Source organism: Falco punctatus, assembly GCF_963210335.1.
Source record: "Falco punctatus genome assembly, chromosome: 5".
In the NCBI taxonomy this organism is placed as follows: domain Eukaryota; kingdom Metazoa; phylum Chordata; class Aves; order Falconiformes; family Falconidae; genus Falco; species Falco punctatus.
The window spans coordinates 50,890,512-50,907,090 of record NC_137584.1 but is presented as its reverse complement, the minus strand read 5'-3'; the positions used below and the strand labels follow the sequence as shown (position 1 = coordinate 50,907,090).

The 16,579-nt window shown below is 35.2% G+C and overlaps 1 protein-coding gene across 5 annotated transcripts in view; it reads left to right on the top strand.

Moving 5' to 3' along the window:
* Positions 1 to 14,780, top strand: part of VTA1 (vesicle trafficking 1) — a 39,925-nt gene extending 25,145 nt beyond the window's left edge. For 4 of the 5 annotated variants that reach the window (XM_080390081.1, XM_080390082.1, XM_080390083.1 and 1 more), the window contains 3 exons: positions 4,456 to 4,629; positions 6,476 to 6,556; positions 13,642 to 14,780. In XM_080390081.1, coding sequence (XP_080246207.1) covers positions 4,456 to 4,629; positions 6,476 to 6,556; positions 13,642 to 13,787 — 401 coding nt within the window. In that variant the 3' untranslated portion in view covers positions 13,788 to 14,780. The other variant, XM_080390084.1, reaches the window with a different exon arrangement.
* Positions 14,781 to 16,579: the final 1,799 nt, after the last annotated feature.

Below are 16,579 nucleotides of genomic sequence, written 5' to 3'. Positions count from 1 at the left end.
CAAATAGGCTTGCTCTTCATTTTATTAATGTGGAGGCAAAGGTAACTGACTTGCTCAAGGCTGCAAAAGAAACTGTTGTAGGAAGGAATGTGGAATTCAGATCTTACTCAAATCCTTACTATTCATTGTAGGTCATTACAAGCAGTAATATGAATTGGCGAAGATTGTTGCTCTCATTACCAAGTTACGTCTACATGCAACTTAAAGGGTAGCAAATGCTGAATGAGCCAAAATTTTAACATCCTTAATGATAGGGACCCTGCAATATCTATAATTTGGCAATATCTTTTTATTTCTTGAATTCTATTTCATGTAGTAAAAGAATTTCTCACAGTTTTATTTTCTGAGCAATTAAATGAAAAATACTTTTAGACATTTATTTTTGAAGTTAGCTGCATAGTGTAGGTGTCCATGGTGCTTTACATAACCAAGACAAAAATTCTATGCAAATTAATTTTTTCTTAGAAGAATCAGTAAAAAAAGTGTCAATTCTTGCTTTGTGCATCGTAAGAAGAAAAGCAGCATTATTTTGAGTGTATGGCTGAACCTTCCCCATTCCTTTCTGCTTGCTCATTTTCTTCCTTCCCTTGCAAGTGGAAAAAGTCTGTTTAAACAGAGTGAAACTAGGTCTCTGTAGCTTGACAAATTACCATTTTTTTCCAAAGTGGTATTTTCTTTGTGATTCCTGAAAACCATACTGTAACTCTTGGAGATGTTTTTACAGTAACATAGGCATGCTTTATGCAGTTCTGCTGTTGGATTTATGGATGCTTTTGTCAGGATGCCACCATGGAAACCTTAAAATGACATGATTTATTGGAATGCAAGTCCTAGAGTACACATAAAGGTCACTTAGCAGTAGCCCTAGGTCATCCAAGATTTTACACTAATGTGGAAAAAATTAAAAATCTGGTTTTAAATACAAAAAAGTTCTTAAATGTCCATGGTATAGCCATAGTAAAATACATTAAATGTCACCACTTTCATTGCAATATATACTATTGTGTTCTACATTTGTATTACAGAATTTCAGGAAATCTTTGTAGTCCCAACTAGCAGAAAGAACAGTGAAGGAAAAAGTTGGTGGATTTTTGAGTCCATTTCTCAGTGTAGTGGAAAAAAATAAATAGCAATAAGGAAAAAATAGCAAGTGGAAAAAAATAAATAGCAAAAAAAAATAGGAAAAAAATTTAAAAAGCAGTGTTCCAATAGAACCTTACATTGTGTATCTTTTAGCAACATCTCAAGCTAAAGAGAAACAGTCCAGCAGAATGAGAAAAAGAAAATGTTTTTAAATTAAAATTAATAAATTACCTTTTTACTTCTCTGGACTCCTGTGCCCTGTTTAATTCTCTGGGGTCCTTAAAAATAGGAGTCCAGATAATTGAAGGAGTCTGGACTCCTTAAAATAAAAATTTTGCTAGTTTTAACTCTAGTGCTCTGAACCGCTTAAGTTTTATAATCAGTGCTATACATCTAAACTAGACAAGGGAATGCCATGAAGCCTTGAGACTCCTCTATTTGTATGAAAATACCTTTGGACAGTTGGTTATGGGGCCAAGGGTATCAGCCTTACTCCACAAAGTCTTGCCTTCGGTAAATAATAATTAAAAAAACCAAACAAGCCGATATTCTGGGCATACTGTATCTCTGAGGAAAATCTAAAGAGCACATGGATTCATTATGCTGGGATCCAAGCACAAAGGCTGATGACGTTCAAAGACAAACTCATCTGGAGCTGAAACAGTGTGAAACAATTGTGACACTTTTACAGCCTGATATTTCAGCATCCTTAAGCAAATTGCAAGGAACTTCAAATTTTAAATTATTGCAGCTTTATTTTTTTAGATTAATTCCCTACTTTTTATAGCATTCTTTACCTGGAGAAAGAGTTGTTTTTCAATAATGTTATGGATGTTCTAACCACAGAACTTAAACTCTGTTTGTTGACTTAAATGTTCTTTTCCAGCAGCCTGAAATCTTTTCATTTAATGCTACTGTTAAAACTCTTCACACATACTGCAAGCACATATCTCAAAATTGTTCTAATACTTTAATCTTTGATAAAGAATATTTTAAATATTTGCTTTGTAGAAAGAATAGTTACCATGCTTTGATGGCATTTGGGCACTTTAAACACCTAAGAAGAGTTAATTTAAACAAAGCTACTTTTATATTTAATACAGTTCAGTGTTTGCCAATTGCATAATGAGCAAATCAAACAGTTGAGCTTGATCTTTTGTTACATATGCCTGATATAAAAGTATATCACCCTTTTATGAATTTACCTCTTACAGGCACTGTTATTAAGGGTGGTCAGCACTTTTTTGTCTTGGTTTTTTTGTTTATAACATTGCCAGACTTTAACCATTTGAGTTCATATCTTCCACGGCCAGTGTTGCCTACAGCATTGCACTTTTACAGAGTGACTATCAGAGACCATGAACTATGCAGTGAGGGTGCTTGAAGCTGATTGGGAGGTATGGGGCAAGGGGTTGCAGATACATGATGTGAAATTCTGGTGCAAAGAGGAATCAGAGTGGGACTGAAGAGCCAGATAAGGACAACAGGAAGCAGCAAGCGTCAGAATAAAGGAATAAATGCATTAACAGTTTAAGCCGGAGCAAAAACTTAGGAGAGGTATTTTCTCTTAGTTGAGGTACTAAGTACAATGAAAGAATATTTTCTCCCACTCCTCATTCTCAAAAGTGGCTTAATAATTTTTCAACAGCTTTCCCAAAATACTAGCTTCAGGCAGACACCCTGGAAAATCCAACTTTGTGGCTACCTTTTTTTTTTTGCCAATTTTTAGACACTTAATTTTACTTCCATGCATTATATTGCAGTATTAGTTACTAGGAAGAAATACAGCAAAGGAAAAATTGGCACCTTAAGATATCCTTTGCCTTCCAGAGATCTGCCAGATGTTTGTTTGCATGTATCCAAAATAGCTTCATAAAGCCACAGCACTGGTTGCAGCAAGTGAAAGTAATTTACACAAGAGTAATATATAAAAATGTTACCATGCTCTGTGTTTTTATATTAAATTTTGCTAGCAGTGCTTGACGCGCCTGGCAGAACTTTACTTCTAGGGTTTTTGCTTTTTAGTCCTTTTAAATAAAGATTTTTGGTATTAGATTGGATTTGGGGGATTATTTTTTTTTAGTACTCGGATGTTCTGAATGAAAGTAAACCACTACAACTTTGCAATATAAAACAAAAATACATTCTTTAACTATGTATTTATTAAAGTCCAGTACAATTGTCCAAATTACAATACTCTTAGTTCTACTCCTCATTATAGTCTTTTATTGTAGTAAATACTATTATGAATTGGAAAGTATTTGGCCCTTTTGAGTAAAGGTAGTACCTGAACTTTTTCTGGGAAGAAGAGTGAATTAACATAGGAAAAAAATCTGATACTTCCAATAGTAGACTGTTTAATTATTAAGCAGTAGAGGTGCTTGCATAACACATAATCTTCTATAGTTGAAGATCAGTGTGGATTTCATAAAGAATGCATCTTTTGCCAGCTCTAAACACATAAAAGTTTTGTGCTCCCATATTCATTTTACTCCATTTCAAACTGGCTGTTAACAAAGCCATTCCCAAGACTGCTCGTTCCATCTGTCATTATTGATTCAGATGAACACGTCAACTGTAAAGTAGCTTTTTTAAAATTGAACTGAATTCAAATTAAGGAGCAGAAATCATCTCATATTCTAAATTAACTGGCTCATTAATATAATAAAATCAGACTATTAGCCTTCAAAGCAACATTGAATAAATTAGACCAGAACCATAAGAACATGACTAGACTGAAAAATATATATTCTTTGTATATGTTATAGGATATATTAAACCTCATTATTCTTACAGTGCATTATGTACTCTAATTGATCTAGATACTGTTATGACTCAGCTAAGCTGCATTTCATTTTCCTGCTTGGTATTACTTCCCCAAAAATTCCCATTTTTTATTTTTTTGTGGTTTGTTTAATTGATACGGGGTGGAAGGATTAGCTCTGTCTGTCTTTGTAAAAAATGTTTGTAAGGCAAATACAGTTTTCCATATTCCGGTTCATGCTTGTATTAAAATATAGATAGTGCATATTTGTAGTATCTTGTTCAACTACTGTGGATGCAGTACATGGAGGTATAAGGGTTTGTACTAATGAGACAGAATGCTTATATTCAGACCGATAATGAGATAATTTAAGCAGAAGAGATCTTTGAAAGTATGTCAGTTTCTAGGTCTTTATCCTATGCTATGTTGCTTTTTTACTTTTACAAATTAACTGTAGGTGGTTTGAGTTGATAAATGTTTTGTCTCACGCTGTGGTGGCAATTTTTCTACTAACAAAAATTTGAAAGGAAGTTTTAAAATGGAGCCTAAGCTTTCGAGTGTTTGTACAGAAGAATTACAGTAATTCCAGTTTTGTGTTGTCTTAACAGATGTTGAAAGGGAAGAAGCAGGGTCATCTTCTCTCCATAGCGGAACAACTCAACCAGCAGCAGCATCTACATATGAAGCTAACAACATACCAACTAGTAATTACACCGGCATACATATACCACCTGGTGCCCATGCACCAGCTAACACTCCAGCTGAAGTACCTCATAACACAGGTAAGGACAAATCACACCCCAAGACTTTCATGCCTTTATTGAGAAGTAAGTTCTAGCCCTCTTTCCATTACATATAAAGTAAAATAATACCAGTATTCTGTGGCAGAAACAACTTAATAAATTAGCATCATAAAAATGCCACTGAAAATATTTTTTTATGGTTTTTAAAACACACACTTCGTATTTTGGAGCACTTTGCCAGAAGAGATATATGGAGTGAAAGAGTGAGTGTTCCTGCAGACAGAATGGGTTTTTTTCTTCTTTAGAATCATGCATTGCCACGTCTATACTGTAAAGAACTATGAATCTTTCACTTGATAGATGAAATTATATTACTTTATTTCATATTTAGCTTTCCTTGTGCAGATATACTGCTGTTCTTTATGTGGGAACGTGATGTTGAAACTGTTACAACGATGCTATAAAAATCATTCCTGATGTACCATTCATACTTTTCTTCTGTTTTGTTTATGCTTTTTCTCCCATGCAAGTACTTTAGTGTGATTGACCTCAGACAATAATATTAATGAAAAATTTGTCCCTGCTGCTAAACGTATTGGCTCCAACATCCTCCCCCTTATTCTGTATCATTTTTGGACCATAAATGAAATTCTTAAAAATCCAAAGTTCTTCCCAGTTGCTGTGTTTAAGAAAAGCAAACCAAAAAAAGCTTTTATTAGCTGATTTGTGAATACAACCTTTTAACCTCATGTTATCTTTGTATAATTATGTTTAATAAGACTAAAAAATTGAAAGCTCTTGATTTCAATTATGCCGATGATTTGATTGTTTGGATTCATTTTTATATTATGGAACGTATGAGGTATTTTTGTCACACAGCCCCTCTGTCTTGATACTTTCACATTTTAAAAATGCTTCACCCCATGAGAAGTTCAGGATGCTTTTTTTTTTTTTTTTTAGCTTTATCAAAGGGAAATCCTTCAGATAGGTGCGGTTTTTTAGGTCTGGGAGGGAGCGAATGTTGTTTTTTACATTCAGCCTAGGTAAATGTTTAGCTCATTGCTTTTACCAGATCTGAAAATTATGGAGTTATGTACCTTGTTGCAATACATAAATTATTTACATTACATAGTTTTAACCCCATTAGTAATTCCATGAATTAATAGATAATTTAGAAAAGTGATTATACTGTCTTCCTACATAGCAGATGGTTTACAAGTAACTTTACGTTAGTCTGTTATGTTATGGACATACTGCAAAAATATTGTTTCAGATCAGTGCAAATGAGTGTCTAAAATGGGAACACAGATATAAGAATGCCTCACAGCATAAAGTGCTGTTTCTTCTTCTAGCATCACCATTTCCTTTATAAATCTGGCTAGCTTTTTTATTCTCACCAGTTGTTTTTGAAGGAATTAGGAAGAAGATAGTTTGCAAGTGTGAGAAGGCAGACACGGAGCTTTAAAAATACAATAATGGAGACTCTTTCTGATATGTAAAGGCAGAATTTAAACTTCAAATGTAAAAGTTTACTCATACTCCTCTTTAGCAGGTTTTCCTCAATACTTTAGGGTAGCCAGTGTCTTTTGGACTAGTATTTCTCTTATTTTTTTTAATGCTTGAAATAAAATTTCTGTGAAATACTGCACTGATAAAATGAATGTCAGCCTGTAAATTCTTCTGTAATATTTTATGATGTTTGTAGCCTGAAGTGAGGGTTTTTAAATTATTTGTTACAAACTTTCAGAAATGGGAAGCTATCAGCAGCTTAATTTAAAAATCATTCAGTCATTAGATTTACCTGTTCTGTTTTCTTATTTTCTGCTTACTTTTAAAGTCTATAAAGAAAAATAACCCGAGGCCAATTTTTTGCATTGATTTGCAGGAGTGACAAGTAACACCATTCAGCCTGCTCCTCAGAATATTCCTCTGGTTGATCCTTCCCTTTACAGTGCTCAGTCTGCAGGTAAGACAGTGGGATTTGTCTTGTCTGTACGTGGACGTGCTCTGTTCTGTATGTCTCCCCTGCGCTGAAGGAAGAAGTCTGAGAAACAATGTCATTGTTATCTGAATGCTAATAATTCAGAAACTTTAAAAAGAATGGACATCATCTGAACATTGTGTTGCTGGGAGTTTAATAGTTTCTGAAAGCTTTGCTACAGTGTACAATTAGTGTTGTCTGACTTTTTCGAACCAATGAGTTAGCATTGTGTTAGGCTTTTTACTATTTACGCTGTTGCTTCTCAAGTGACGTTCTGATATACTTAGCAAAGCCTGCATTCCTGATGGCCTTGCTACGTTATGTTTTTGGTAATTAACACACATTCCTTTTACTTAAAATTTCTTCTACAGGGTAAGTGCATAAGTTATTTATTCACTTCGTTAAAGAATCACAACATTTGTGGTGGTGTTTTGTTGCAGCATAATTGTTATGTGTGCTTATTGATTATAAGTAGTACCTGTATTAAATGAAATAATTTATAAGATACTGCTAATGATGTCATTTTGATGTACCATTTAATCAAGCCTTTTGTCTTTTAAAATGCCATGTGTCTTGGATGTTAAAATCACTGATAACCTATATTACATGTATTGAAATGCACACATAAATGCTAACTTTAGGGAGACCGTGGACTGGGAAAGAGCACTGACTGACAGTAAAGCTGGAATCATCCTAGATTCTAATTTGAATGCTGGTATACGTTTGGACAAATTATTAAATGTTCTCTAGGAATTTTTCTGTCCATGGAATAGAGATAATAAAGATAAGTTATACCTGTTTGTAATAATCAGATTTTTTGTTGGCAACGTAACATGGATGTTGAGTATGAAATCCGTTCACATTCTGCCCTGGAGTTTATCCTCACCAAGGGAAGGCTGATAGTATATGGAATTGATGTATTAAGTTCCAGTACTAAGTACAGTTGAAAGCTGCCTGTTATGACTACCAAGTTCAGATAGGTATATTCTTGTATATTGTAACTTACAAATATTTATTTATATAGTTTATTACATTGTTGGAGACAGTGTCTATATTAAAATGCCAGCTTTACTGAAAAAACGTTTTTGATTGGAATGCTACAACAGGAATTCAGTGTTTAACTTTTAGTCTGGTGTTATAGGATTGCTTAAGGATGTGTCAATCTTAATTTATTAGGAAGCTATTTTTTTAGAAGATGTCCTAAAAAGATAAAAATAATGAAATTTACATTTGATAGACACATATTAACCTTTAGTATTCTTTTGAAAAACAATGGGGTGTGCCTTTTGTTCATCTGGCATATTACTGTAACATCTCGTGACAGTTAACTCATTTTATTGAAAACAATACCTCAAACCTGTAGCTGGACCATTTGAATTTGGTGACAGTTTTTGAGTTTTGGGGACTGTTGTGGGTGTTTCAGTAGCTCCTTAACAGCTGAAGGCTTTACTTAAGCTTTACCGTAGTAACTGCTAGTTGGAAAGCAAATCTTGTTCTGTTTGGCAGCAAAGCTTTTATAATTAACCAGCTTATCATGATCCTCTAGACAGTCATTCTACTAGGTTTTTGGATAACTACTCTGGAAATTCTAGCCATCATTGTTTTTTGGTTTGAATGTTTAATTCTAGATGTCAAAAATGTCATAATTTTGATTGAAACTTTAATTCTTCATTAAGCATTAGAAGTTTCATTATTCAGTATCTGGATATCGGTGCATTGCTCCCTCTAGCCACTTACCTGTGATAACCTGATTTAATAAATATAAAGGAATTGAGTGGATTAACATACCCTGTGTTTGTGAGAATTCATAATAACTACTGTTGTGTAATTTAAGAGATTAAGACCCTTGCTAAGCACAATGATGAATCTTTTAACTTGATTTAACCTGAGTATTTGCATGCCTGTCTTCCTCCTCTGCAAATACATTGTGTCACTATAAGTTTTGGTCATGTAACAGCTTGACATGTTAGATTCTTATGAGGGAGTTCTACAAAAGTGCACCTGAAGAAGCTTGTACAGATCCTTGGTTCTGAAAGCTTAGAAGATATGCTGTCAGTCGTGCAGCAGTTTGAGAGGCCATAAGGGATATGTCAGTCACAGTATGTTTGCATGCATAGAATTAAGAAGCTTGAGAGCAGTGGAATGTGTTTGTCCTTGCCTGTCACTGTCCTGTCATACGTGCCTGGTCATTACCCAAAGACTCCTCCCTTCAGCTGTACATGTAATGACAGATACTCTTCTCCTCATGCTGCTGAGGAGTCTTTTTTGTGCCAACAGTACTCTGTTCCACAGTAGCCTTGTTCCCTGACCTGTAAGTAGATTTAGAAATGCCTGTATCTCACAACAGATGTACTAAACTGGGACCCAGGAGCCCTCCCCAATTCCTGAGTTGCAATATATATTTGGGGCAGATCCTGGCTGCTGAGGTTAGGCTTTGATATGCACCATTCCTATGGAACTGAAGTTGCCTTTGGGTGGGGTGGAGGCCTCCAGTAGATCCATAGAGCCAGCACAGTACAAAGTACACTTGCTCCATGATTTAGACATGAGGTCTGTGTCTGTACTAATAAATTAAACATGCCTGTAAATATTTGACACTGAGAACAGCTGGCACAGAACCACTCACATCCATACTATTAAACTTTTAAACTTTCTAAACAAGGTAGTTTGTGAAGGCTGCCAGTGTTGAATGGTCTCTAGCCTGCTCTGACCACAAGTCGTGCCCAGGAATTGTTTGGGAAAGTGCTAGTTTGCATGGGCCAAAACCATACTGGAGTCTGTTCCAGCAGTTTTGACAGTGTAGACAGTCAAGTTTGAGTGCTGAGATGCATTCCCTGGCACTGCTGAATGTACTAGTATAGGCATAGCCAAACAGGATATTACACTATAACTGCAAGACTCTTTTTGGTACTAAGATCAAATGTATACTTTTAAAATAAATTATGTATTTTCTTTCTTGTAACAGGGGAGAAGCAATTTGATTAATGCTATGATGAGAGGGGAACTTTTGGTGGTGAAGTGGAATATTTTATCAAAAGAAAATTAAGTTAAAATAACAGTACTCCTTTGATTTTGGTCAGTGTTAATCCTTTAATAATTGTCCTGTCTTGTGAGAACATGTTTCAGAGTTTAAAACTGATTTTGAAAGTGTCAAAGCTTGTGCAATTAAGCATAGGTTAATGTCTGTGACAACAGAATGTAGAGCTACACAGCAACTTTGTATAATGTGTGCGTGCACTTCTCTGGTGTAGTTTGCTTTAAAAATTTAATACCTCTAGATTTTGCTAATACTAAATGCATTCATGGTCGAGCTACACAGAGCTTTTATAAAATCTTCTTACAGTACCGTATGCTCCCTTCCACAGGTGGCATAGTATAGAGAAACCATTTCTCCATTCTAGTTGTGCATATAATAATGTTTGATTTTCTACATGCAAAGTAGAAATAATAATAATATGACATTACATGTTTTCATGATCCTAAGAAGACATCTCGGAGGATTTATATTTTTAGTATCTTAAGTGCTTTAATGGTAAAAAACCATCTTGTTTCAAAAATTACTTCAGTTATCTTTGCCATCACTGTTTTTATACACCAGGTTGCATTATTACTTTTTTCTTAAATCAGGTGCCTTATATTTGGGCAAATTCATAAAAAGGAAAACCATCTGATGGATAGAAAAGGATACCGGGGAGAGAAGCAGATGTGTCATGTAAAATACACATTATTTTCATTCTGAAGCAGCTTTTTTCCCTGACATGATTTTCAGCACCTCCAACCTTTTGGTTTTCACTTTGTATTCCTCTTAAACTAAAAGAATCATATTTCTTGTTATGGATTCCATATGTCTGTCATGTTTCAGTAATAAATACAACTACTGTGCTAACAATTTCAGATTAACACAGAAGCAGGTTTGTTTCAGGATATGGTATACTTTTCCCATGTGAGTGATGTTGGGCTTTTTTAGAGCTCAGAATCACAGGATGATTGAGGTTGAAAGGGACCCCTGGAGGTCATCTGGTCCAGCCCCTTTGCTCAAGCAAGGCTCCTGTAAAATAGGTTGCTCAGGTCCACATCCTTTGTGTCTTCCCCGGTCCCTGCACTCTCCCCATGGTTTAATTTGCAGCACTGAAGGAAGAAGTTTGAGAAAAAAATGGCACTGTTAATTCAAAAGACAGCTTTTGAATCTCTCCAAGGATGGAGACTCCACAACCTTTCCAGGCAACCTGTGCCAATGCTTAGTCACCCTCACGGTAAAAAGTGTTTCCTGATGTTCAGACAGGACCCTCCTGTGTTTCAGTTTGTGCCCACCACCTCTGGTCCTGTCACTGGGCACCACTGAAAAGAGCCTTGTCCTCTATGTACCCTCCCTGCAGGTATTTATATAGCTTGATGAGATCCCCCTGACCCTTCTCTTCTCCAGGCTGAACAGTCCCAGCTTTCTCAAGCCTTCCCTCATGTAAGAGGTGCTCTAGGCCCTTCATCATCTTTGTGGCCTTTCTCTGGACTCTCTCCAGGATGTCAGCCTCTCTCTTGTACTGAAGGACCCAGACAGTACTCCCAGTGTGGCTTGACCAGTGCTGAATAAAGGGGAAGGATCACCTCTCTCCACCTGCTGGCAACACTTCTCCTAGTGCAGCCCAGGACGCCATTAGTCTTCTTTGCCACAAGGGCAGATTGTTGGCTTATGGAAAAATTGGTGTCCACTGGGACCCCCAGGTTCTTTTCAACAAAGCTGCTTTCCATTCCTCAAATCTGCTTATCCCTTGGAATATGTAAGCTGAAGTCAGTTACTAACTTTTGTGGTTATGCTTTTGGTGTAAGTACAGACATTATAGTTAAGTTTTACGTTTTGAAAACTTAAGAACACAGAGCTATTTTATTTCTATCCTGCTTGTCCATTGTGAGGTGTTGACTTCAATAGGAGCTGAGGCCACTGAGCACATCAAAAGATCAACACCCTTACTGTGTAAACTTTGGTTTATAAATCTAAAATTGTTACCTTTTTTCCCTCAAGTTATGTCATAATAGCATCTGAAATAGATTTCATAATAAATAAGGCTTTATGCCAGCAAAACATTAATAGAGCTCATACTGTAAAAATAAGATTAGACTGGTGAATTTAGGCTTCCTTCCAATAAATTAGTTGAATACTGGACTGATGCCTTGGCCAGTTTTTAAAGAATGATTTTGTAGTTTCTTTTGGCATCATAACATAAAGCCACTTTGAGGGGAGCTCGGTCTTTTTTAATTTCTTAAAGATGTTCAGTAATGTGTTTGCAGATTGACCCCAGCTGCTTTTAGTCTGTGACTTTATTTAGGTTACAAAATAACCTAAGTGTGTGTCTGTGTTTATGCACTCCCTCATGCATATTTACTTACATGTCTATGTATTTTAAGAGATCTAATGTGTCTTCACCTACTCAGCAGTAAACTAATCTATATCACAGTGATAATGAGCCCACCAAGCTGTCATGTGCCTCAGTATTCAAAAGTTATTTTGTGGTTATATGTATTTATTGAAGGGAAAATAAGTATAACTTCTAGAGTATATTTAAAAAATGATAAAATTAATCTTAAGAGCACTTGCCCTTCTGTTTTTTATTTGGGTCGGGTTGTTTCGAAAACCAGCAGACCAATCCAGTTTTTAATATTCCCAGGTTTTCCGTTTTATTTGTTCAAACGCTGTTCTTAAGTAATAAGATTGGGGAAAGGAAAAGCAAATATAATAGACATTTTCTGATAAGCACTGAGATTCTTTAGTAAACATTCTCACAGTATTGCTAACAACAGTTTTATTTTGAAAGAAAGGGATCCAGCTAACTGAAACTGTACCATAAAAAATGCATTTAAGTATATTAATGTCCTTGCTTAAAATTAGAAAGCTGTACTTAGAGAACTTTAGTTTAACCATATTTTTATATAAAATCTATGGTACATTTTAAAATGCACTTTTTCTTAATCTGTGAAATCTGTTCATTGCTTATAAAATGCTGTGTGGGAAACCTATTAAAGAAATACATAATCCTTTAGTACTGCATATATTTATCCATGTCCACATAAATCAGTCTTTTACAAGTTGTTCTGAAGGAACATGAGTAAAATCTTCATAATTTGTCCATAGGTTATTGGCATGGCATGGTGTTAGTCTTAAAACTCCTGGTGAATTTGTGGGTTGAAGGAGGGACAGTAACATAACCGTGCTATATTTTATGCACGCACCAGCGATGCTATTCACAGATTAAATCTTCTGCCAGTTACGGCACAAGTCCCTACTATGCTTTTTAGAAGAGTGAATGAATGTGTTTGAGCATTACAGAATTCCCAATGTTTTTTTTAACTTACGTCAAGAAAATACTCTGCTTAATAAATAAGTTAATTGTTTTATATTACAGTATGAGAATCCTTTTGCTAGTGTTCTCCAGTATTAAAAAAAAAATGGGCACATTAAATGGGATCAATTTTGTTTTCAGTCATCTTACATAAAAATGGAAGCATAAACTTTACTTGGATAAAGCAGAGATATAAAATGTGCAAAAACATGCTGGTGAGAAACACTTCCACATTTTGAAAAGTTATTCCAGTTGAGAAGGAACAGTCTTCAATTATGTATAATTCTTGAAGAAGAGAGCAAAGTAATTACACTGTAAACACAAAAAACACTGTCCTTGTTTCTTGCAGGTTGTAATGTGATTATAGCTAACTTACAGTCGTTAAAAAGCTCTCCTTTGCTGCCTTAGATGAAGAGCAGATCTTTCTCGAAGGCATTGATTTACTTTTGAAAAGCACTGGGTCATATAAATACTTGTACCTAGAAAGGTCCTCATATTTTTCAAATGCCAGCAGCAAAGTAGTTAAACATTATATGAATGGAAAGAAAAGTGAACAGAAGTAATAGCTTGTCCATTAAAGTAGTACATCATGTAGCTTGGTCTTTGTAATATTACCACAAATATTAGCCTGGGTTTAATAATATTACTGCAAATATAAGTAAAACACAGAAATCATGTGAAAGGAAGCCTCAGTCAGATTTCCTTTATAGTAACTTTGTAATACTTATGTTTTTGCAGGGGAAGTCCGTTTGACTCCAGAGGACTTTGCCAGAGCTCAAAAATATTGCAAATATGCTGGCAGTGCTTTGCAGTATGAAGATGTGAGCACTGCTGTGCAGAATCTACAGAAGGCCCTCAAGTTACTGATTACGGGCAGAGAATAAAGCCTTTTTCCAACAGATTCCTGTCTTTTGCCTAAAGAACTAACAGCTTATTACTGTACCTGTTAGAGGAGTGGAGTTACACAGAATTTCTCAATCCCATCACCCATGACAATGAAATCACTGTTTCAGAGTCAGATCAGCAATTAATGGTACAGTAGGGATCTCTGTTTTCATCTTACAAACAGTGGAGCTAGAAACGTATGAATGCAGTGGCTTGATGTAAGCAAAATACTGAAATACTGTGAACATTGCTCAAGAGCTAAAATTCATCTTGCAATATTTAGGTTATCGGATTGGAAAAACGCTGAATCTGTAAAAAACTTGAGCATAAGAATGTTCTGTTAAAATTCTTGCTCTGGTATTATTTCAGATTATTATTTAATAAGTATAATAGCTTTAAAATGGTCACTAAGATTAGCGCTTTCCTCATGAAATGAGAGCATGTAAGAAAGCTAACATCCACAGTGGGAAGGACTTTTTCCTATACATAAATTATTTGGGTATTATCTGAGACATAGTCAAAGTTGAGTGAGACTTTGAGGACTTTTGTATTTCATTTCAAAACGTGCTGGAAATAAACATCTTCTGATACATCAGGTAGAGTCATGATGGTGTTCCAGCCCAATCCCCCACAACTGTATGGACTGCTACATGTATTCTTGATTACTAATTCTTGCTCCTTTTGTGTGAACACTTACAATTTTGTATATGTATGGGTAATTAAGAGAACATACTAATATTTGTCAGAGGTGATCCTGAAACCAGAGGCAGAGATTCTAAAACAACATGAACTTTTAGGGAGATTTACTTCATAGCTGTTCTATCTTTTTCAGAGGCTGAAAAAAGGCCTGTTCGTCAGCCATTAAAGCAGTATAAGTTCATCTCTGATGTTAGTGTCATAGAGCTTTGTATTTCCAGCTAATATTCTTCCTGTCTGCTTTGTTGTGGAGAGTTTTTGGACTTGGGATTTAATTAAAATATCTTGGAAACTGATTTTTGAGTCTTTATGAGGTCTGCCCTTGCAATTATGGAGCTCTTGATTGTTAAAAATCCGTCCATGCTGTATAGAAGAAAGAGTAAGTAGTCTTTTAACTGGCGTGATGTAATAATTTAGTACACCATAAAGCATGTCTGATATATGTAATAATTTTAATGACATATTATCTGACCTGTCTTTCTTTCCAAGCTGCCAGATCAAATCCACATATTCTTCAAAGCTGCACTGCTTTGCAATGACTAAAATAAGTCTGATATTGAAAGCAAAAAGATGAGGAAAAGACAATCAAACATAAGCATGCATTAAGGTTTAGCTGGTCATACCCTTTTAAGAGCATAGAGTCTTTGACAGTAGGTTTGAAAAGGGTGGTATGAAACTTGTAAATGGATGCTTTAAGCATTTTAGTTGATTGAGATTTAATAGAATGTCTGATATTGTTTGTGCTGCTTTCTGATATGGGATAGCATGCTAATCTGGACAGTGATTTGGATTAGATTTTAATTGTTTTGGGAAATTTAAAATAATTAAATCGGAAACTTTTTTGACAGTAACGCTGTACAGACCTGGGCAGTAGGTCTGTGTTTTGTACAGCGCTTCATGCAAGAGAGATCCCTCACCACTATCAAACTGAATTACTGTAAATTGTTCCATGTATATTATTGTGGTTACACTGTGAATGGAAAAGCTGCTTTTCAGTTGAGAGAAGGATGCAGAGCACTGGTCCGTGTAGAAATATATATATTGCATTGCTATTAAAAATTAGAAGTTGCTTTCAGTTGGGGATCATACCACTATTTACTAATACCATCTTCAGTATCCAGCACTTGATAGAAGAAAATCAGTTCTCCTGTTTCTATTTATAAAAGAATTTAAAGAACTTCAGGGGTTTTGTATTACATGGACAAGTAAGTGAGCTATGATATAACACTGTATTAATTTGAGGCTTTTCAATTAAAATTGATATCTTTTTTTTTTGGTGATTGAATGATATGAAATGGAAGTAAATAACTAAGAAGTTTGCAAAAGAAAACTTAAGTATTTCTTAAAGTGTGTAAGATTGTCTCTTGGCCATGATTATGTTGAACCTCTAAGAAACCAGGGAATTGTCAGGGAAAAAGCAATAAGCAATGAAAAAGCCATAAGCAGGTTTTTGAGTGATCATTTACAATGTATAACCTTCTGCCTAGAAAGAAGTTAGAATAAGTGAGTCTGAGGGAAACGGAGATGAAATGCTAATACAAAACTTTAAGACTTTCTTAGAGAAGCTATCAGGACATTCTTTCTGAAAATAAATTAGTGTTTAGAAGTTTATTATATGAAATTCTCACGAACTGTAAAATTAAACACATCCTAATACCAACCTTCAGACCACAGTTCCTGAATTAGCATATTGAGTTTTATTTTGCATGAAATTTTGTTCTGATCACTTATTTGTTAATTTAGAAGTTTTGCAAAAGCCCATCAAACCATGTTTGAAGCCACATCTTGAAGCTGCTAATGTTTGGTGTAATAGACTGAGTATTTATCATCCAGTCTGATGCCTAAAGTATAAATTACAGCAAAACTTTTCCATTCTATTAAGTACAGCCTCAGGGACAACTTGAAATGTGGCAGATAGCCCAAAAATACAAACCAGTGTTGCAGAAAAATTCAAAAAGTGTACATATTTGAAAATGTCAGGAGAATGTATGTAGATAGCCTGTAATTGTTCCAGGCTGGAATTTGTGGCAGGCACTGGAATTTATGGCCCCATTGTTAAATATTGTGTGAGCTTTCAGTGTTGGCTGATTCACTT